The 22,488-nt window shown below is 48.2% G+C and overlaps 1 protein-coding gene across 1 annotated transcript in view; it reads right to left on the reverse strand.

The window, feature by feature from the left end:
* The window catches only part of LOC144783423 (peptidoglycan recognition protein 3-like), a 173,171-nt gene that overhangs the window by 65,700 nt on the left and 84,983 nt on the right, over nt 1-22,488 (reverse strand). Inside the window, exon 8 of the mRNA XM_078662409.1 lies at nt 3,499-3,726. Within this exon, the coding sequence (XP_078518535.1) occupies nt 3,499-3,726 (228 nt within the window). The remainder of the gene's footprint in view (nt 1-3,498; nt 3,727-22,488) is intronic.

The raw sequence follows: 22,488 nt of genomic DNA on the forward strand, positions 1-22,488 counted from the left end.
TTATCTCAGCGATAAATTCCGGCGATGCTCAGCAATACAAAAATCATCGCTAAGCCTATTTAGCGATAAATATTGCTACTTGTTGGTAATATGCCCCTATGTTTTATATTTTGTGCGGTGTGAGTGCGTACAGTGTCTCGATCTCCACCTTCGAGCCACAAGACAGCAGGCAACACACTTCAGCTGTCTGTGGTAGTATCCTCACACCCTACACCCCTCCTGGGCAACGCTGAATCAAAGGGCAGCAGAGGTATGTGTTGAAGATATGACTGACCACAAGCACACAGTTTTTCAGTGGGAAGGCTCGGAAGTATAGTCATTTTTCTTAGTTCCACATTGCCCACAGAACTACAGTGATGGTGGAGTCCCAGAGATTGCCCTCAAGGACAAATGCCCTGTTTTATTATTTATTTTTGAGTTTTATACAGAACGGACTTGACCGGGGGTATCAAAGTGCTTTACAATGTTTGGATAGAATTAAAATTTACAAGGAAAAAACAGAAAAAAGAAACAAGATAATAGTAATATGCATACAGGGTAATGCAAAGTAAACGGTTTGAATACACAATAAACGGTGGAGTAGAGGATGAATAACTTAGGGAGGTGGAGATGGAAGGTTTTTTTAGTGTAGGGAGGACCGACTGAACAGGTAGATCCAGAGGGAGAGAGGGATGGGCTGAAATAGTTCAGAGGGAGAGAGTATGGCAGTAGGACACATGTTTTAGGAGGGAGTATTCAGGTATTTGTTGAGAAGAAATAATTTCAGTTTTTTTTAAAGAAGAGGATTGATTGAATGTCATGTAGATCCTTGGGTAGGGAATTCTAGATTCTCGGTGCATTCCCAGAGAAGGAACGGGCAAGTGATTTTCATTTTTAAATTTGGCCAGAATCAGGAGTAGAGTGTTGGAACTTCTCAGGGCCTCTTTTGGCCAGTTTCTGATAGTTTGTTTGCAAGGTAGTTTGGTTTCTCTGTGTAAAGAACATTGTGGGTTGTGCATGCCACTTTGAGCATGCTTCTTGCTTCAATAGGTAGGCAGTTGAGTTTCTTGAGTGTGAAAGTGATGTGATCAAAGTGACTTTGCCCTCTAGAAGTCTTGCCGCTGTGTTGAGTGTAGACCTCATAGGGATAAGGCAGTTCCTTGGTGCACCTGTGATGGTTGCGATGCCCTAGTTCAGCTTGGAGAAGACTAAGGATTGAACCGCTGTCTTTAAATCATCAGGGGGGATGACGGGTTTGATTGTTTTAAGGTGTTTTAGAGTTAAGAGGGCACTTTTTGCTGAGGCATTATTATGGTTTTCGATGTTCAGGTCTTTATCGAGTGAAATCACTTGCAACTTCACAGAGTTGGCAATAGAAAGCTTGCAGTGTATTGCAGCCAGATTGCTGATCCAGTTGTGAATAGGCTGAGAGTTTACTTTTGGTTGGATGAGGACACGTTTTGTTTTGTTTTTAATGGTTATTGGTCAGCCAGGATTGTACCTTGATAAGAGTGTTTCTCAGTTGCTGGATGTTGTTAGCCGGGGGTATTTTGATGTAGAGTTGAGTGTCGTCTGCATAGAGGTGGCACACAGTTTTGGCCTGTTTCAAGATGTCTGTCAGGGGTTCCATGCAGAGGTTGGATAAGTCAGGGCGTAGGATTGATCCTTGGGGGACTCCTCGTAGGACCGAAACCTGCTTGTGAGTTGGGATTGTTTACTTTGATCAGGTGAGAGCGTTGGTTAAGGTATGAGGCAAACCACTGTAGGATAGTTCAGTCCATGCCAGCACGCTGTGTGAGGGCGTTTAGCCAGATGTGGTGGTTGACCATATCATAAGCTGCTGAGAGGTCCAGGAGAGTTCGGAGGCAGGTCTTACCATCATCAAGAGATCTATGTAAGTCATCGATTATGATCAGGATTGCAGTCTATGTACTATAGGTTTTCCTGAACATAGATTGGAAGGTGTAATGTAGGTTGAATTTGTTATAATGATTGTTTAGTTGTGATAGTACTCATTTTTCAATAGGTGTCCCTTCCTGCAAAAAAACATTCCTCCCGCAACGCAGGCACCCTTGTAACGTGAGGCATGGGTGTCTGCGTTGGTGCACCGCTGCTGTTTGTGTGTCGGCGCAGGGGAGAAGGACACAAATGCACCGTATCTTGTAGATACAGCTTATTCCTTCCCTTTTATTTTGATGCACAACAGCGCAGCAGGAAGGCTCGCTGCGCTGCCGTGCATCAAAATATAGTAATTGAGGCCCTTAGTTTGTAAAAATACATCCAACTGAGAGAACTTTTTTTTCATAGGTTGAAAAGCTACAACAGATTATCTTAGCTATTCGAGTATCTTCTTTGAGGAGGAGAGAATCTTCTTTGGTGTCCACCAGCTGAAAACTTGGCTCAGGTCAATTATGTCCCAGAAAAGACTGAATCAAGCCGTATGCAACATTTATATAAAGAGATGATGGAATCATTTGACATGCAGATGATAGCAAAAGAATGTGTCCTCCACACTGAACAGCGCAGGAACATATCTGGTTCAGACAAAAGTTCAGGATGTTATTATAACTGCCTGCAGCAAAAAGAAAGCGCTGTGCCCGTGACCCCAAAGCCCATCAGTGCTCTTCCCCTGTGACCCCAGAGCCTCTCAGCGCTCTGCCCCTGTGACCCCATAGCCTCTCAGCGCTCTGCCCCTGTGACCCCATAGCCTCTCAGCGCTCTGCCCCTGTGACCCCATAGCCTCTCAGCGCTCTGACCCTGTGACCCCACAGCCCCTCAGCGCTCTGCCCCTGTGACCCCATAGCCTCTCAGCGCTCTGCCCCTGAGACCCCATAGCCTCAGCGCTCTGCCCCTGTGATCCCATAGCCTCTCAGCGCTCTGCGCCTGTGACCCTGTGACCCCGTAGCCTCTCAATGCTGTGACCCTGTGACCCCATAGTCCCTCAGCGTTGTGCCCCTGTGACCCCATTGCCTCTCAGCGCTCTGCCCCTGTGACCCCAGAGCCTCTCAGCGCTGTGCCCCTGTGACCTCTCAGCACTGTGACCCTGTGACCCCATAGCCCCTCAGCGCTCTGCCCCTGTGACCCCATAGTCTCTCAGCGGTGTGACCCTGTGACCCCATAGCCTCTCGGCGCTCTGCCCCTGTGACCCCATAGCCTCTCAGCGCTGTGCCCCTTTGACCCCATAGCCCCTCAGTGATCTTCCCCTGTGACCCCATAGCCCCTCAGCGCTCTGCCCCTGTGACCCCATAGCCTCTCAGCACTGTGACCCTGTGACCCCATAGCCTCTCAGCGCTGTGCCCCTGTGACCCCATAGCCTCTCAGCACTGTGACCCTGTGACCCCATAGCCCCTCAGCGCTCTGCCCCTGTGACCCCATAGCCTCTCAGCCCTGTGACCCCATAGCCTCTCAGCGCTGTGACCCTGTGACCCCATAGCCTCTCAGCCCTCTGACCCTGTGACCCTGTGACCCCATAGCCTCTTAGCGGACCCCCATAGTCCCGCCCCTCCCGTCGAGCCTCACCTGTAGCCGATGTCGCACCACTTCCTGTCGTCCATGTGGAACCGCTGGATGCCCCTGACCTGGCTGCTGCAGGACGCTCTGGTGGAGCAGAACGCCCCCTCCGTGTTGTGGATGATGACAAAGGGCACCGGGGTACTCATTCCTGTGGAGCAGGTGGGGCTGCGGGCTCCCCACTGCGAGCGGGTGACAATGTTGGGGCAGCCTGCGAGGAGAGAACGAGACGGATTACTGCAGCATCAGGGTAGCCCCCAGAGCACCTGTGAACGTCATGGACCCCGTTACTGCTTGGGTCCCAGTGACGGGGTCTCTATTTCCACGACACCATTAGTTTCACTAGCAGGGCTAGTCCAGGCTTCGGGATAATCACTCAAGGGTAACTGTTCCTAAAGAAAAGAAAAGGAGAAGCTGGCCAATGTGGTCGCTTGAAGAAGTAGTGACTGAAACTTAGCTCACAAAAAAAGTTTGGAAACAAAACACTGTGGAGGTGGGGGAAAGTGCCCTCAAACACCCATGCGGGTGTCATGCTTCATCATCGGGCGTTGCTCCTCGTGGGGGGGGGGGGCGCTGCAGTTCCCCACAGGCCCCGCGAGAGGGCTCCTTGTTGGAGTTCTTTTTGGAGTAACACCCTCTTTGTAATTAACTAGTCCAGTCTTCCACATCATGCTGTCGGCCAAAGGCCTTCATTCCCGATTGAATACCAAGTTTGTGATGTCATCTCATTTGACCTCACAGCTTCAGAAGGACTTCATGTTATGGTGTCATTAACCCGCCTCCCCCTTCCTTTATTCCAATGGATTCTATTCAGTCTACCAAACTCTGATGCTGTCTTACCAGCGGAGTCTACAGCTGATAGTAACTTGAGGGCCGATTATATGTTTCCGGAGAGGGACTACCATTGCAACGGCGAAGGAGTTCTCTCCCTGCCAAACTGCTAGTCCACTCGCCCGATTTAGATGTGGGCGGAACTTATGTTTGGCCACGGAGGTGATTACTCTCTCAATGACCTAGGACGAACTTTTACGACAGCCCGATGGAGTAAGGGCCGTCAGTGCATTGGTGTATGTCCCTCCCGTCAATTAGGATAGGCGGACACATAACCATTAGTTTACTGTCCGTCACCACCAGGCATTAAGGGACAGTGTGAGAAGTTGGCCTGGCATATGATGTCCACTATTCTAGTGGCACCTTGCACCAGTCTAAACGACCCTTATTGATGGTGGTTGTAAAGTCAACCTTATAGAGAAGCTATCCTAGTGGTAGCATGGACCAGCAGTTTTAGGCTAAACCTCTGAGAGCATGTGAAGCCAGTTGTTTTACCAATTATAATCCCTTGAGTACCAAATGACACCACACAAGGTATATATCAAATATATATGTATTTATTTCTAACACAACCCCTCTGGACTCTTTATGAGGTCAGAGATCGAGATACATTACAAGTTACTCATTAAGCATACTATAAGTTGTACAAATACAATTCTGCCCTAGGGGCCTCACGAACCATATACTAAGTAAGTGGTATAAGGACCACTTCAGGAATAGTGAATAGGCCTAGAGCCTAGGGAATCGCTGGGGCTACACTGGACAACCAAAGGTTTGAAAGTTGGACACCCACGGAAGACGCGTGCAGTGTCTAAACACAGTCGCGAGTTACCATAGACTTATAATGGGAAAGTAAAAGTTACAAAGTAGTTGATTAAGGACACTTCCCGATGGACTACAGTAAAACCATTTAAACTAGGACACTTCGAGAGTCAATACCCACGGAGGCACCGGAGTACTCATGTTACCTCACCCAGGGAAGCCGGGTGCATAGGTGTCTTTTGGTGCCGGGTTTTGTCGATGTTTTCTATGGAGAGCTGCAAAGAAATGCTGCAGGCGACCAGAGGAAAACTGTCCGGGTGGATCCAAGGGTGGATCGAAGATGTGAAGAACCTGAAAGCAGAGGGGACAGAGTCTGGGTCACTAGCTGGTGACCAGGAAGGAACCAGGCGATGTCGAGTGATTTAAGGTGAAGAAGGTGAAGCTTGTCTCTGCAGCCACGAGGACCAGGAGACGTCAATGACAACCAGGAGCTGGATTCGAGCTGTCCTACAAAGGATCTAGTTGACTCCGGTTTCGGTACCTGGATTGGACCCAACAAGCCTTGGCAAACGCAATCCACGCAGGAAGGGAAGATTGGCTTCAAGTCAGACCAGCAAGGTCTGGGGAGCTTCTCCTTTGCAGGGAAGCTGGGGCAAGATGGAGCAAGCAGGCCAGCAGTTTAGTTTCAAAGAAAGGTCTTCAGAGGGCTAACTAGCCAACGGGCTAGCAACTGGGAAGACGCGTCGAGCTGAAATGCAAGAGCAGGCCCCACGCGGCACTCGTGGAGTATGGAGGGCTGAGCTTTGGTGCAAATGGCGCTCGGGTCTGGGGCTTCTCAAACCCCAATGCACAATTTCGAGGGTGTCTCGGTTGTTGCACTGTTAGCAAAGTGCAGGATGTCCAGGAAGTCCGGTCCCACGTCTCTCGTGTCCGCCACAGGTCTCAGCTTTGTTGTGGATGTGGATCGGAGAAGGAGAAGTCTGGAAGTCCAGTTCCTGAGTAGCAGAGTCTTCGGGTTCCGACAGGAGCGTCGACAAAGCAAACTGGCAAGTTACTGGTGGTGCATGTTTGCACAGGGTGGTCACTCCTTGACCACTAGGGAGATGCCTTCAGTCTTCTAGTCGATATAGAACGTCGAAGGTCCAAGAGTTTTGTTTCAGAGTTTCGTTCCAGGATAATCTAAAGTCTCTAGACACAGCTCCTATCTTTATAATGATTTTAGGGGCTGGATTACCTGCTAGGTCCCTCCTATGGGTGGGCCTGAGAAGGGGGTGGTTACCCCCCTTTCCCTTTGTCCAGTTTCGCGCCAGAGCAGGGTTGGAGTGCCCCAGCAACTGGTTTGAACCGGGCTATGCATGGAGCACCTTGTGTGCCCCAGGCAGTGTCTAGAAAAGCATCTTTCCATTCAACACACCCTGCCTGTTAGAATTGGGGTCTCTGGTTGGCGCAAGTAAGTACTTGTGACAAGCAGGGACCCTCTCCTCTAAGTCAGGGCAAAGGATGACCCTTCAGAATTACCCTTGCTCACCCTCTAGGTGCGTGGCGTGAGCAGCCAAGGCGATTCTCCAGGCGTTAGTCAGTTAAGCATTTGTAGACACACACACAGTAAAATATACCAATCCCCCCACAAATGGACACCAGGCTGTGAGTATATAAAAATACGCTTCTTTATGTAAAATATATATATCTCTTAGGTCAGACTTATCACAAGATCAAATAACGTTTTTGGGGTGCCCACAGGTTGTAAATAGGCAAGCTTTCTTCGTTGTAATTCAAAATGTACTTTTTAGTCCTTAAAACGGATGTTTCCCTGCAGTGTACCTTCCAGGAGGGTTCTCTTGAGTCCTGGGGAATATTGGGGGTCACACTGCTCCTTTCCAACTTGTTGCAGCCTGCCCAGGGGCTCCGGGATACTCTTGGCCCGTTCCGGGCCGAGATCGGGGCCCGACCGCCCAAAGCTCACGCTTCCCGCGTGGGACGCGTTCGGCCCTGCCGGGGCTGTTGATGCGGGCGGCCCCCACGGGTCTGGGGGGCTCAGGCAGGGGTGAGTGTTGGCCTCGGGGCGGCCCACGGGAGGCAAGGGCCAAAGGACCCGGGGCCGCTTCTGTCACTGCGGCCGGGGCGCGGGATGCAGCCGGAGACTTCTCCTGCCCGCCTGGATCGGATTCCAGCGGGAGGGGCTGAAGCGCTCGCACAGAGCGGAGCGGCGCCGCGAGCAGGGACAGAGAGCGGTGCGAGTCAGCTGCGAAAGGGCGGCTCGCACCACAGCTGATTTGGAGGCCGGGGGCACTCGTAGGCAGGGCGGCTGGCTCAACAAAAAGGGCAAAAACAAACGTTGCGGGCCCCGAGCCCGTTGACGGTCTCGGTGGCGGCTTTCCTCCGGGGACAAAGGCGAGGTGCCCAGCGGCTCAAGCAGAGCGAGGCTGGCACCCGAGGCGTCCGTCCAGCGGAGGTCTGTCCCCTGGGTCTGTTTGCGTCCGGTAGGGATTTCTGGCGGGAGGGTGAGGCACCGCAGCGGGCCTTCTTAGGCGGTCGACACAGCGATCCCCTCAGCGGGGGAAGAGCGGCTCAACGGAGCGGAGCTCTTCCTCGGCGGGGACGAGAGGACACAGTCGGTCACGGCCTGAGGAAAGGGCTGGGGGGCACCACAGCAGCGAGCCTTCCAGGCGGTCAACTCAGCGATCTCCTCAGCGGGGGAAGAGCGGCTCAACGGAGCGGAGCTCTTCCTCGGCGGGGACGAGGAGACACAGTCGGTCACGGCCTCAGGGAGGGGCTGGGGGGCACCAAAGTCACAGCTCCGGCAGTAGTAGATATCCCGGTTAATTACCGGCAGACGAGCAGAGGCAGGTTGAGCCAGATGGTCCTGTGGCTCAGGTCAGGGGGCAAGCTCAGTCAAGCCCTTGGAGAATGTTTAAGCACAAAGCAGCAAAGTCTTTTCTTATCAAGTCTTTTCCTCTCCTTTCTCAGCAAGGCAAGCAGCAGGCCAGTTCTCCCAGCGTCTCTTCTCCTTCTAGTCGGGCAGAGGTCCTTCGTGGTGAAACAGGATTCTAATTTACAAGGAGCAGGGCTCCTACTTTTATACACAGTTTCTTTTGTTCTCACTGGCCAGGGGGGCCTCTGCATAACTGCTCTCAGCTCCTGAGCACTTGTGGTGGGTACTTCTGCTTCTGCATTCAGTGTGAGGGCAGGCACATCAGCCGCTCCCCAGGGGGGCGGAGCCGGCATTGTGAAGACAGGGGCAGCCTGAGCACTCTGTTGACAAGCTTCGGTCCTTCCTGGGCCAGGTGCAGGCTGAGTCATCAGTCGCTCCCCAGGAGGGCGGAGCCAGCATTGTGGTGGCAGAGCACAGCCTGATGCATCATTCAGGGGAAAACTCCCACCACCCACTAAGGTGTCATCTGGCTATTCACTACCTGTCAACTCCCAGCCCTGTCACTCACATACACCAGACAGTCAGATCCACATCCAAGCAGAGGCGGGCTGAAATGGTTAGGCAAGCAAATGCTAACTTTCTAAAAGTAGCATTTGCAAACACAGGATATTAAAATAAACTTTACTAAAAGACGTATTTTATTATTCTGAGTTCAGGCATACTAAACATTAATTTCTACCATGGTCCCTGAGCCTGCTGGGATTATAGAGTGTAATAATTCCAGCAGCCCATCTGGCCTAGAAGGGAACTGGTAGCCTTGCAATAGTGAAAAACGAATTTGGCAGTAATTCACTATTAGAACATGCCACACACATCAGGGCATGTTCTACCTTACACTTACAATGCACCCTGCCCTTAGGCCTACCATAGGGGTGACTAATATGAAGTTAAGGGAAGGTTTAGGGGCTGGCAAGTGTGTGCACTTGCCCAGCCAGCATGACAGTACCAGACTGCACGCAGGTTCTGCAATGGCAGACCCTAGGCACATTTTAAGGCTGCTTCTGTGGGTGGCGCAATCAGCGCTGCAGGCCCACTAGCAGTATTGGCATTCACAAGCCCTGGCACTCCTGGTGCACTTTACTAGGGACTGGCAGTAAATCCAATGAACCAATCATGGACATCAATCACATGTATACTTTTCACAGGGAGAGCATATGCACTTTAGCACTGGTCAGCAGTGGTAAAAGTGCCCAGAGTCATTAAACCAACAAAAACAGGTCAGAGAGAGTATTGGAGGAAGGCAAAAAGTTTAGGGATGACCCTGCCAAGAGGCCCAGGTCCAACACTGCCCCAATACACTACAGGCTGTCTGGGGAGGTGCTAGCACCTCCCTCAACAGGAAACCTATTGTCCAGGCCTCCCTGCAGGAGGTCAGACTCGTGTCTGTGGCAGCAGCATCCATTTTGTGCTGCTGAGGCTCGGTTTAACTTTAACCGGTTAAAGCAGTAACATACATGTCTTTTCCCTCTAGAAGGGTGGAATGCTACCCCCGCCACCAGGACTGGCGGGCGGGGTAGTATTCCAAAGTGTTTGACACCTTACACAACATGTTTCGATAAAGCCAAACCAAAGTTAGCATTAACCGCGAGGATTATAGTGCACTTAAGAGTATATGGTATGGCTATATCATAGAACAGCTATAAGGAGATGGTTCCGAAAGCTGCAGAGGGCCTCAGCTTATGCTAGGGCACCCTCTCACATAAAACCAAGCACTCTGCCTCCAGGATTGTCGAGGCCTGCCATAGGAGTGACTTATAGGTTACTGTGTGTCTATATACAAGGTAGACATAGAGATACTATACCTAAGTAAGGGGTGATTACACCACCTTACCCAAGCTGAGTGATCAGCCTGTGGTGTCAGTTTGGATGGCCAGCCAGGGGTGGCATAATACATGCTGTAGCCCCTGGTAGGCCTTGGGTGCACCTGTGCCCTGGGTACCTATGGTACTCTATACAGGGGCTTACAAAGGTGACCCAGTATCCAATCTGGTATGTACCTAAAGTACATGGTATCAATTTAGAGAGAGAACAGCTGGACGGTGGGTCTGATTAGCAGGCACACAGCCACACTAAAGTCGAAAAACCAGAAAATCACAGCAAAAGTGGGGTTGACCATAGGAAGCAGACCCTACTCTCCTACAGACAGTAAAAAAGAAATGATGCATTATGTTTTTTTCTTTTCAAAAAGAAAATCTTGCTTCAGGATTTTCTTTTTGAAAAGAAAAAAAACTGTTTGGTGCAGCGCTCCGTCATGTTTACGGAGCCCTGCTGAAACAGCGGTAAGCATAGGCAGGAGCCCCCGTCACCACTGACAATCACTTGGGGGCAGATTTTCAGATATTTCATGCAACGCAGGGTAGCAAGCAAAGTCGCTGCATTGAGTTGCATGAAAAGGAGAGAGTAGGAGTGCAGCACTTCAACTGAGATATGGCGCATTTCTGCACTCTTCTTGCACCGGCGCACTTTGTGCTGCCCAGAGCCAACGCAGACACCCTTGTATCATGTGCTAAGGGCACCCACCTGCACGACAACAATCCCTAATGGTGATTTCCTTTATCTATGCGTGCAGCACACGTGGAAAGAGGAAATAAAGAGGAGAAATAAAGTATTTCTCCTAGTTATGCCTCACTGGCGAAGGCGCACCGTTTTGATGCGTTCCCATGTTCACAATCTTTGTAAGTCTGGAAATGCGCCAAAATCCATGGTTGGATGGGTGGTACCACCCATGCTCCACCCATGAAACGCCCACGCTCCACCCATGGAATCCCCACGCTCCACCCATAGAATGGCCATAATCCACCCATGGAACGCCCATGCTCCACCCATGGAACACCCATGCTCCACCCATGCTCCACCCATGCTCCACACATGGAACGCCCATGCTCCACACATGGAACGCCCATGCTCCACACATGGAACGCCCATGCTCCACCCATGGAACGCCCATGCTCCACTCATGGAACGCCCATGCTCCACCCATGGAACACCCATGCTCCACCCATGGAACGCCCATGCTCCACCCATGGAACGCCCACGCTCCACCCATGGAACGCCCATGCTCCACTCATGGAACGCCCATGCTCCACCCATGGAACACCCATGCTCCACACATAGAACACCCATGGAACGCCCATGAAACGCCTATGCTCCTTCTATGGAACACCCAAGCTCCACCCATGGTATGTCCGCGCTCCACCCATGGAATGCCCTTATTCCACCCATAGCATACCAGCACTCCACCCATGGGATGCCCATGCTCCACCCATGGAATGCCCGCGCTCCATACATAGAATGCCCATGCTACACCAATGGAATGGTCATGCTCCACCCATGGAATGGCCACGCTCCACCCATGGAACACCCATGCTCCACCCATGGAACGCCCACGCTCCAACCATGGAACGCCCACGCTCCACCCATGGAACGCCCAAGCTCCACCCATGGAACGATCACGCTCCACCCATGGAACGCCCAAGCTCCACCCATGGAACGATCACACTCCACCCATGGAACGCCCACGCTCCAACCATGGAACGCCCACGCTCCACCCATGGAACGCCCTCCCTCCACCCATGGAACGCCCTCCCTCAACCCATGCAATGTCACACAAAGTGGCTTTGCACGGCTTAATCCACCCATGGAAAGCCCATGCTCCACCCACGGAACACCCATGCTCCACCCATGCTCCACCCATGCTCCACACATGGAACGCCCATGGAACGCCCATGCTCCACCCATGGAACGCCCATGCTCCACACATGGAACACCCAGGCTCCACCCATGGAACACCCATGGAACGCCCATGCTCCACCCATGGAACGCCCATGCTCCACTCATGGAACGCCCATGCTCCAACCATGGAACACCCATGCTCCACCCATGGAACACCCATGCTCCACACATGGAACATCCATGGAACGCCCATGGAACGCCCATGAAATGCCCATGCTCCTTCCATGGAACACCCAAGCTCCACCCATGGAATGTCCGCGCTCCACCCATGGAATGCCCTTATTCACCCATAGCATGCCAGCGCTCCACCCATGGAATGCCCATGCTCCACCCATGGAATGCCCGCGCTCCACCCATAGAATGCCCATGCTCCACCAATGGAATGGTCATGCTCCACCCATGGAATGGCCACGCTCCAGCCATGGAATGCCCACGCTCCACCCATGGAACACCCATGGAACTCCCATGCCCCACCCATGGAACGCCCATGGAACACCCACGCTCCACCCATGGAACGCCCACGCTCCACCCATGAAACACCCATGCTCCACCCATGGAACGCCCACACTCCACCCATGGAACGCCCACGCTCCAACCATGGAACGCCCTCCCTCCACCCATGGAACGCCCTCCCTCCACCCATGGAACGCCCTCCCTCAACCCATGGAACGCCCTCCCTCCACCCATGGAACGCCGCCCTGGGGCACAGTAATGCAAGGACGGGACTTTCACTGCTCTGCGTTACTCCAGACCTACTAAACCATGCAATGTCACACAAAGTGGCTTTGCACGGCTTCTGGGTGTAGCTGCACCACAAGCATGACTCAATCCCAAAGCAAAATCTTAGTGAACCTGCCCCTCGGAATGTTCCCTTGTTGAATAACCACTCCAAAGGATGCACCGCTCTTAAATATTCATCGTTCTTACATATCACTGCTTGACCATGGAGGGTTGCAATTTTCACCCCGAGTGTGCTGGGTATGCTCAGACGTGAGTCCCAGGCTCTCCACACCATTGGAGTCAAGCTATCCAGGCTGATGAAGGCTAATAGCCAGAAACCGGTCCTTGGATGCTTGATTCCGGTCTGGGAAAGACATGGCTTGGTAGTTCGGACTGGACTGTTCCCATGAGGCACAGGGTCAGAGCTTATTTGCATATAGCCAGTGTCTAACCCAGGGTGGTGTGGAGTGCAAAAAAACGATGGATTTAGGCCCAGATCCTTGTACTGGGGTGAATGTATGACATTGTTCTACATTCTCTCAATCAACTGTGTTGTTTTTGCAATTTTCACCCCGAGTGTGCTGGGTATGCTCAGACGTGAGTCCCAGGCTCTCCACACCACTGGAGTCAAGCTATCCAGGCGGATGAAGGCTAATAGCCAGAAACCGGTCCTTGGATGCTTGATTCCGGTCTGGGAAAGACATGGCTTGGTAGTTCAGACTGGACTGTTCCCATGAGGCACAGGGTCAGAGCTGATTTGCATATAGCCAGTGTCTAACCCAGGGTGGGGTTGAGTGCAACAAAACGATGGATTTAGGCCCAGATCCTTGTACTGGGGTGAATGTATGACATTGTTCTACATTCTGTCCATCAACTGTGTTTTTTTTGCAATTTTCACCCCGAGTGTGCTGGGTATGCTCAGACGTGAGTCCCAGGCTCTCCACACCACTGGAGTCAAGCTATCCAGGCTCATGAAGGCTAATAGCCAGAAACCGGTCCTTGAAAGCTTGATTCCGGTCTGGGAAAGACATGGCTTGGTAGTTCGGACTGGACTGTTCCCATGGGGCACAGGGTCAGAGCTGATTTGCATATAGCCAGTGTCTAACCCAGGGTGGTGTGGAGTGCAAAAAAACTATGGATTTAGGCCCAGATCCTTGTACTGGGATGAATGTATGACATTGTTCTACATTCTGTCCATCAACTATGTTTTTTTGCAGTTTTTTTGCAATTTTGACCATGGAGCGTGGCAGGGCGGACAAACAAAGCAGGAAGACTTGCAGGACATTCCTAGGGAGTACGGATACAGATCTACGGGCCATTCACGAAGGTTAATTACACTAGTGAGTAAATCTACTCGTGAAATGCACTTTTACACGTTTGAGTAACTTTCCTACAAGTGGCTATTCACAAAATCCGATTGTAGAGTTACTCAAATTGTAGACTTACATCCCTCCATGCCCTGATAAAAGGGGTGGAGCCAAACTTGCAAGTTTAAGCTACAACTGAAAAGATAAATAGAAGTCCTGCACTCCACATGGACAACCACTGGTACTTCAACCTTATCCCATAGAAAACAATTCTGCTTTTCTGTTTTCAGCTGCTGTTTGTTGTGAATTCCAGCAGCATTTTTTCAGTGTTTTCAATGTTTCCAAAGATTTTAAAATTCCGTGGTTTTCAATATGTTATGTTAAGTTAAGAGGATTTGTAAAGTGCGCGTATCACCGAGGGGTTTATCCAGGCGTTGGAGTAGATGAGTAGGCCGATCGGGCTCCTGGTCGAATCCCCAGGTCTTCAGTTTTTGCAGAACTCGAGGAAGGACAGAGAAGGACCTGATGCGATGTGGAAGGTCTTTCCAGGATTTGGGGGTGATGTAGGAGAAGGAGTGTCCTTGTGTCTTGGTCCTGTGGATAAAGGGTATCAGGCTGAGGTGAAGCGAGGCTGAGCGCCTTGCTTCGTGGGTTGGTGGAAGTTGAGGCGCTGGTTGAGGTCGGCAGGTCTGATGCTGTTGAGGGCTTTGTATGCATGGGGGAGTAGTTGGAGTTGCCATGGCCTCTGGATTGATAGCCAGTGCAGCTCTCGGAGGTGGGGCGAGATGTGACCGCTGTGGGGGATGTTAAGGTTGAGTCTGGTTGTGGCGTTCTGGGTGGTCTGGAGTCTTTGTAAAGTTGATTTGTGATGCCGGCATAGAGTGCATTGCCATAGTCCAGTCTGCTGGAGCTGAGGGCCTGGGTGACCCTGCGCCTGGTGTTGGTGGGGAGCCAATGGAATATTTTGCGGAGCACATGAAGGATGAAGTAGCAGAAGGAGCTAACGGCGCTCACTTGGTTGGCCATTGTGAGTCTGTTTTCCGAAATGATGGCGATGTTTCCGGCGTGGTCGGTGGGGGTGGACATGGGTCCCAGTTCTGTTGGCCACCAAGAGGAGTCCCATGGAGAGCTCTTGTTGCTGAAGAGCAGGACTTCACTTTTATCTGTGTTGTCTGTTAGGCAGTTCTGTTTCACTCAGCTATGGACATGCAGGTGTTAAAGCTGGTCCTGAGGGTGTGGTTGTTGTCTGTGAGGGGGAGGATGACCTAGGTGTCATCGGGGAAGCATACAATGTTGATTCATTGGGATCGTATGACGTGGACGAGCGGCGCCATGTGGATGTCGAAGAGGGTGTGGCTCAGTGATGGTCCTTGAGGGATTCTGCAGATTAAGTTCTTGGGTTCGGAAGTGTAGTGCGGGAGCCTGAGTCACCTGGTCTGGTCGAACAGGCAGGAGGTCAACCAGCTCATGGCAGGACGATGTATTCCGGAGTTGTGGAGTCTCATGATGAGGGTGCTGTGGGGGATGGTGTTGAATGCTGTGGAGAGGATGAGTAGTATGAATGTGGCTGTTTCTCCTTTGTCCATTTACCGCATGTCGTCGGTTGGTGCTATGAGAACGGTTTCTGTGCTGTGGTTTTGCAGAAACCAGACCGCAGGATGTCTAGAAAGTGGTGTTGTTCGAGATTGTCAGACTGCTGTTTGTTGACAGTGTTCTCCATGACTTTGGATGAGAAGGGCAGGGGTGAGATGGGTCTGTAGTTGCAGAGCTCTTTTGGGTCTGTGAGTTTTGTCAGGAGAGCCATGATTTCTGCTTTTTTTCCAGTTTTAGAGGAAGGTTCTTCTTCGGATGGAGCTGTTGATGATGGTGGTATGGTGGGAGACGATCAGCGTTCCTCCTAGGTTGAAGATATGTTGTGGGCAGGGGTCGGTGGGGCATGGACTGTATCGTTTTAATGATTTAAGATGTGTCTTCTGGGATGAGGGGTTTCCAATGTAGGATCTCATGGTCCGATTAGGTGGTGGTGGGTCACTGGTTGATGAGTTCTTGTGTTTTGCATTTGGGGTCGAAGTTGCAGTAGATGTTGAGGATTTTGTTCTGGAAGAAGTTGGAGAGGTTGTTGCAGAGGACTTGTGAAGTAGTAACGGAGTTGGTGGTGGCTGTGGGGCTGGGGAGTTCTTTGACGATGTTGAAGAGCTCTTTGCAGTTGTTGGAGATGTTTTCTTGTCTGAGAGCTGGGGCTGTTTTTCAGGGGTGGGCGGAAGTCGCGTAAGGGACTTTCGCGGAGAGGCACGGAGATTAAACCAATCGCCTTGCCTCTCCGCATATTGTCGTTATGCGACGCCCGCCCGCCGCCTGCCTCCCGCCTTCCGCCCGCCTTATTAAATTATATTTAAAAGCCTAAAATGAAACTTAAATTAAACTTACCTTATTGCGGCCGCATCCTTGCCCATCGTGGCTTCATCTGGAAACTGCGCATGCGCGGGAGCCTGCGCATGAGCATTCCTCGCCAGGAAGGCGCATGCGCAGGCTCCCGCGCATGCACAGTTTCCAGAGATGAAGCCGTGATGGGCAAGGATGCGGATGCAATAAGGTAAGTTTTATTTAAGTCTCATTTTAGGCTTTTAAATATAATTTAATAAGGCGGGCGGGCGGCCAACTTCCATTCCGCCCCCGAATGTGCGGAGATTTGCCTCAAATCTCCGCCTTCTTTGTGCAAGGGCGGAAGGGCAAATCTCCACACATTCCGTGGGTGGAACGGAGATGTCCGCCCACCCCTACTGTTTTTCTTGCCTTGTCGAGTTGGGTGTGGTATTTCCTGAGTGCCGACTAGTAGGTGTTTCTTGCGGTGGTTTCCAGACTGGTTCTCCATCTTCTTTCCAACTCTTTGCAGAGCCGTTTGGAGTGTCTTTGGTCCTCGTGTACCAGCTGTTTATGTTTTGACTGTACATCGTCATGTGGATGGTGTTTTCCAGTGCTTATAAAGACATTTGTTTACATGTTCTTCCTTCCCTATTTTATTCCTATTGTCAATAATTTATATATAATTTTGTGCTCCCATCTACCTTCTTTGTACCCTTTAATCATATTTGATTTTTCAATAATGTGCCATTATTTCTCTCATCTCCATTCTTGTCCAGCAGGCTCAAGGGTGGGCATGAACGCAGACAAGTCTGCTCACCATTAAGACTTGATTGTGGCGGTTAAAAACTTTAATGGTGGTCATTTAACACACCTTCCTGATGCTCTCTTCTTCAGCAAAGATTTGCTGAATGAAGATTTTGTATTTAGAACATGAGATGAAAAAGTAATATAAAAAGGTAATTTTAATTTAGTTTATTACATTTATAATAATTAAATATTTAACCCAGAATCAAGTGAATAGTTCTGTAGCATTTTCTTTTCTTTTATTCTACATTTAAAATTCATTTATAACATTAATTTACAGTAATATTTAACCTAAAAAAAATATTTTATAATCTGTTTTGAGTTTAGTAAACTTTTTTTTACTTTTTTTCTATACTTTACCATATGGAGCTCTCCATCCTAACTGCGGAGTCTCACTGGGGTACAGATGGGAGGGCTTGACTCAAGGCAGGTAGTGATTTTGCAGCTATGAACAGTCATCGGCAAGAGGCTTCATGGTGAAGCCAATAGCGCCCAAGGGAGAGAGAAATGTTTTTGTAACAGTGCAAGGGATGAACGTTATATGCACGGGCGTAAAGCACTCTGGGGCAGATTTACAAGCCCCTTGCGCCACTTTTGCGTCACTTTTCCCATGTTAAATAAGCCCCTTACTGCTTAGGCTTTACAGAAACTACATTAAACTTCAGACCTTGGAAGGATCTTTCAACAGATCACAAGGATGTGCCCCCTTTAAAATCATCGAATGAATGAATGAATGCATCAAACAGCATCAATCGTTACGTGGTCCTTTCAGCATCCTGCTGCTCGCCCCTCCATTGAGCTGTGACCTCAGACGTCTTTCTGTGGCTCCAGTTTGCTTCTGAGGAGCCTGAGGCTGGGTTGTCCAAATGTTGACGGCTTGGTGGATCCCAAGGTGAGACTGCTTCCTGTAAACACATCTGTGACTCTCCTCCTGCACCTGGTTGTGGCAGAGTAAGGCCTCTCTCTCTGGGTCGATCCGAGTGGGTAAATCAATGTCAAGGTTTGAACTTCCTTTAGAGGTGTTTGTGGGAGCCTTCTATGTGCCTTCACGTGTGACATTTGATTTCCAAGTTGACTTTGGTCTGCACAAGGACCAACGGAGGTGTTTTGGTCGTTCCGGATGACTCTTATAGGAGTTACTGTGGAAAGGGCTGGGCTGGTTACACCACAGCTCTGTCTGTGGTGTTTAGAAGGCACCGTACATGCTGGCACGCCAATTGCGTCTTCTGCTCATCATGGTCACATGAATCCCAGAAGCAGCAGGCTGCAATATTATGACTGTGAAATGTGCAGTGCTGATTTGCTCCATCCCTTGTTTGCTTCCCTTCTCCACACACACCAGGTGGCAGTCTCCCTCATTGCTTCTCTCCCCTGACACCCACCTGCCCCTCAAAATCCGTGTTGCCCTCTAAATTGTATGTTCACTGCCAGAAAACACTTCCCCACACTCACGTGATCCATGTTAATCTCTTTTGTGTGCTCTTCCCCACCCAACATCCCATCCCCAAACAGAAGTGGTAAAGCCATTAAATCCATAAGGTTTGACCTACTGACTTTGACAATGCTTCTTTGAACTTTGTCTACAAACTACATACCAAATGAGCTACAATTTTCTTTGGTATGGAGCGCCGTGGTACATTGGAGTTCTGGAGGTCCGCTGATCACTCATATCGCTTATCTAGAGGTTTTCTTTTCTGACTTTGAAGATGACTTAATGATGAGTGATGTGCATGTTTGTTTCTCAATGGTAAGTGGTGTATATGATTCTTTCTTTATGGTAGTAAGTAGTGTGTATGTTTGTTTCTCAATGGTAAGTGGTGTGTATGTATGTTTCTTTATGGTAAGTGGTGTATATGTTTGTCTCTTTATGATAAGTAGTGTGTATGCTTGTTTCTCAATGGTAAGTGGTGTATATGTTTGTTTCTTCATGGTAAGTAGTGTGTATGTTTGTGTCTCAATGGTAAGTGGTGCATATGTTTGTTTCTTTACCATAAGTAGTGTGTAGGTTTGTTTCTCAATGGTAAGTGGTGTATATGTTTGTTTCTTTACGGTAAGTAGTGTGTATGTTTGTTTCTCAATGGTAATTGGTGTATATGTTTGTTTCTTCATGGTAAGTAATGTGTATGTTTGTGTCTCAATGGTAAGTGGTATATATGTTTGTTTCTTTACAGTAAGTAGTGTGTATGTTTGTTTCTCAATGGTAAGTGGTGTATACGTTTGTTTCTCTATGGTAAGTAGTGTGTATTTTTGTGTCTCAATGGTAAGTGGTGTATATGTTTTTTTCTTTACGGTAAGTAGTGTGTATGTTTGTTTCTCAATGGTAAGTGGTGTATATATTTGTTTCTTTACGGTAAGTAGTATGTATGTTTGTTTCTCAATGGTAAGTGGTGTATATGTTTGTTTCTTTTCGGTAAGTAGTGTGTATGTTTGTTTGTCAATGGTAAATGGTGTATATGTTTGTTTCCTTACATTAAGTAGTGTGTATGTTTGTTTCTCAATGGTAAGTGGTGTATCTGTTTGTTTCTTTACGGTAAGTAGTGTGTATGTTTGTTTCTTTATGGTAAGTGATGTATATGTTTCTTTACGGTAGGTGGTGTGTATGTTTGTTTCTTTATGGTAAGTAGTGTGTATGTTTGTTTCTTTATGGTAAGTGGTGTGTATGTTTGTTTCTCAATGGTAAGTGGTGTGTGTGTGTGTGTCTGTTTGTTTCTCTATGGTAAGTGGTGTGTGTGTGTTTGTTTATCTATGGTAAGTGGTGTGTAAGTTTGTTTCTTTATGGTAAGTGATGTGGGTGGGTGTTTGTTTCTCTATAGTAAGTGGTGTGTATGGTGGTTTCCTTATGGTAAGTGTTGTGTATGTTTGTTTCTTAATGGTAAGTGGTGTGTGTGTGTGTGTGTTTGTTTCTCTATGTTAAGTGGTGTGTGTGTGTGTGTTTTTTTCTCTATGGTAAGTGGTGTGTAAGTTTGTTTCTTTATAGTAACTGGTGTGGGTGTGTGATTGTTTCTCCATGGTAAGTGGTGTATATGTTTGTTTCTTTATGGTAAGTGGTGTGTATGTTTGTTTCTCAATGGTAAGTGGTGTGTGTGTGTTTGTTTCTCTATGGTAAGTGGTGTGTAAGTTTGTTTCTTTATGGTAAGTGGTGTGGCTGTGTGTTTGTTTCTCTATGGTAAGTGGTGTGTATGGTGGTTTCCCTGTGTTAAGTGGTGTGTATGTTTGTTTCTATATGTAATTGGTGAGTATGTTTATTTGTCTTTAGTAAGTGATGTATAAGATTGTTTCTTTATGGTAAGTGGTGTGTATGGCTGTGTCTTTATTGTAAGTGGTGTGTATGGTTGTTTCTTTATGATAAGTTGTGTGTATGGCTGTTTCTTTATTGTAAGTGGTGTATGGTTGTTTCTTTATGGTAAGTGATGGGTATGTTTCCTTATGGTAAGAGGTGTGTATGTTTGTTTCTCTATGGTAAGTGGTGTGTATGGTTGTTTCTTTATTGTAAGTGGTGTGTATGTTTGTTTCTTTACGGTAAGTGGTGCACGTTTGTTTCTCTATGGTAAGTGTTGTGTATGGTTGTTTCTTTATGGTAATTGGTGTGTATGTTTGTTTCTTTATGGTAAGTGCTGTGTACGTTTGTTTCTTTATGGTAAGTAGTGTCTATGTTTGTTTCTTTATAGTAAGTGGTGTGTATGTATCTTTCTTTATGGTAAGTGATGTGTATGTTTGTTTCTTTATGGTAAGTGGTGTGTATGTTTCTTTCTCTATGGTATGTGGTGTGTGTGTGTGTTTGTTTCTCTATGGTAACTGGTGTGTAAGTTTGTTTTTATATGGTAAGTGGTGTGTGTTTGTTTCTCTATGTTAAGTGGTGTGTACGTTTGGTTTTCTATGGTAAGTGGTGTGTGTGTGTTTGTTTCTCTATGGTAAGTGGTGTGTATGGTGGTTTGCTTATGGTAAGAGGTGTGCATGTGTGTTTCTCCATGGTAAGTGGTGTGTATGTTTGTTTCTTTATTGTAAGTGGTGTATATGTTTGTTTCTATATCATAATTGGTGCGTATGTTTGTTTGTCTGTAGTACATGATGTATATGGTTGTTTCTTTATAGTAAGTGGTGTGTATGTGTGTTTCTTTATAGTAACGTGTGTGTATGGTTGCTTCTGTATCGTAAGTGGTGTATGTGTTTATTTCTCTATAGTTTGTTGTGTGTATGTTTGTTTCTTTATGGTATGTGGTGTGTATGTTTGTTTCTTTATTGTAAGTGGTGCTGTGTTTGTTTCTCTATAGTAAGTGGTGTGGATGGGTGTTTCTTTATGGTAAGGGGTGTGTATGTTTGTTTCTCCATGGTAATTGGTGTGTATGGTTGTTTCTTTATTGTACGTGGTGTGTATGTTTTTTCATAGTAAGTGGTGCATATGTTTGTATCTCTCCAGTAAGTGATGTGTATGGTTCTTTCTTTATGGTAAGTGATGGGTATGTTTCCTTATGGTAAGAGGTGTGTATGTTTGTTTCTCTATGGTAAGTGGTGTGTATGTTTGTTTCTCTATGTTAAGTGGTGTGTATGGTTGTTTCTTTATTGTATGTGGTGTGTATGTTTTGTTTATAGTAAGTGGTGCACATGTTTGCGTCTCTCCCGTAAGTGATGTGTATGGTTCTTTCTTTATGGTAAGTGGTGGGTGTGTTTCTTTACAGTAAGAGGTGTGTATGTTTCTTTCTTTATGGTAAGTGCTGTGTATGTTTGTTTCGTTATGGTAAGTGGTTTGTGTTTCTTTATTTATGGTAAGTGGTGCGTCTGATTGTTTCTTTATGGTAAGTCATGAGTATGTTTCTTTATGGTATGTGGATTGTATGTTTCTTTATTTATGGGAAGTGCTGTGTATGTTTGTTTCTCTATGGTAGGTGGTGTATACTTTTGTTTCTTTATGGTAAGTGGTGTGTATAGTTGTTTGTTTATGGTAAGTGCTGTGCATGTTTGTTTCTCTATGGGAAGTGCTGTGTATGGTTGTTTCTTTATGGTAAGTATTGCACATGGTTGTTTCTTTATGGTAAGTCATGAGTATATTTCTTTAAGGTAATTGGTGTGGATTTTCTTTCTTTGTGGTAAGTGCTGTGTTTGTATGTTTCTCCATGGTAAGTGGTGTGTATGGTTGTTTCTTTATGGTAAGTGTTGTGTATGTTGCAGGGACACCTTCCTGCACATAAACAGTCTTTCCCTGCAATGCTTGGACCCTTGTACTATGGTGCAAGGGTACCTGCATTGGCACTAGGCATCTAAATTTAGCGCAAGCCCTAGGGGAAACGCAGAGGTGCGTTGTATCATTTTAAATACGGCTCATCCCTGCATTTTCTGGATTTTGGAGTGTGGCATTACCAACTGTGGTGTAACACCATGCTCCGCCATTCTATTGTAAATATCCCCCCCACATTATAGAGTTCCCAGGGTCCATACTATCAAGCCCCTCTCTACTCACCATAGGGTGAAGTTTGAGAAGAGCAGACCTGGTGTAGGACAGGTGCTCCATGTCTGCTTCAAAAAGGCAGCCTCCCTAGCACCTGGCTCCAT

The sequence above is a fragment of the Lissotriton helveticus genome, chromosome 9 (genome assembly GCF_964261635.1).
Source record: "Lissotriton helveticus chromosome 9, aLisHel1.1, whole genome shotgun sequence".
Classification (NCBI taxonomy): Eukaryota; Metazoa; Chordata; class Amphibia; order Caudata; family Salamandridae; genus Lissotriton; species Lissotriton helveticus.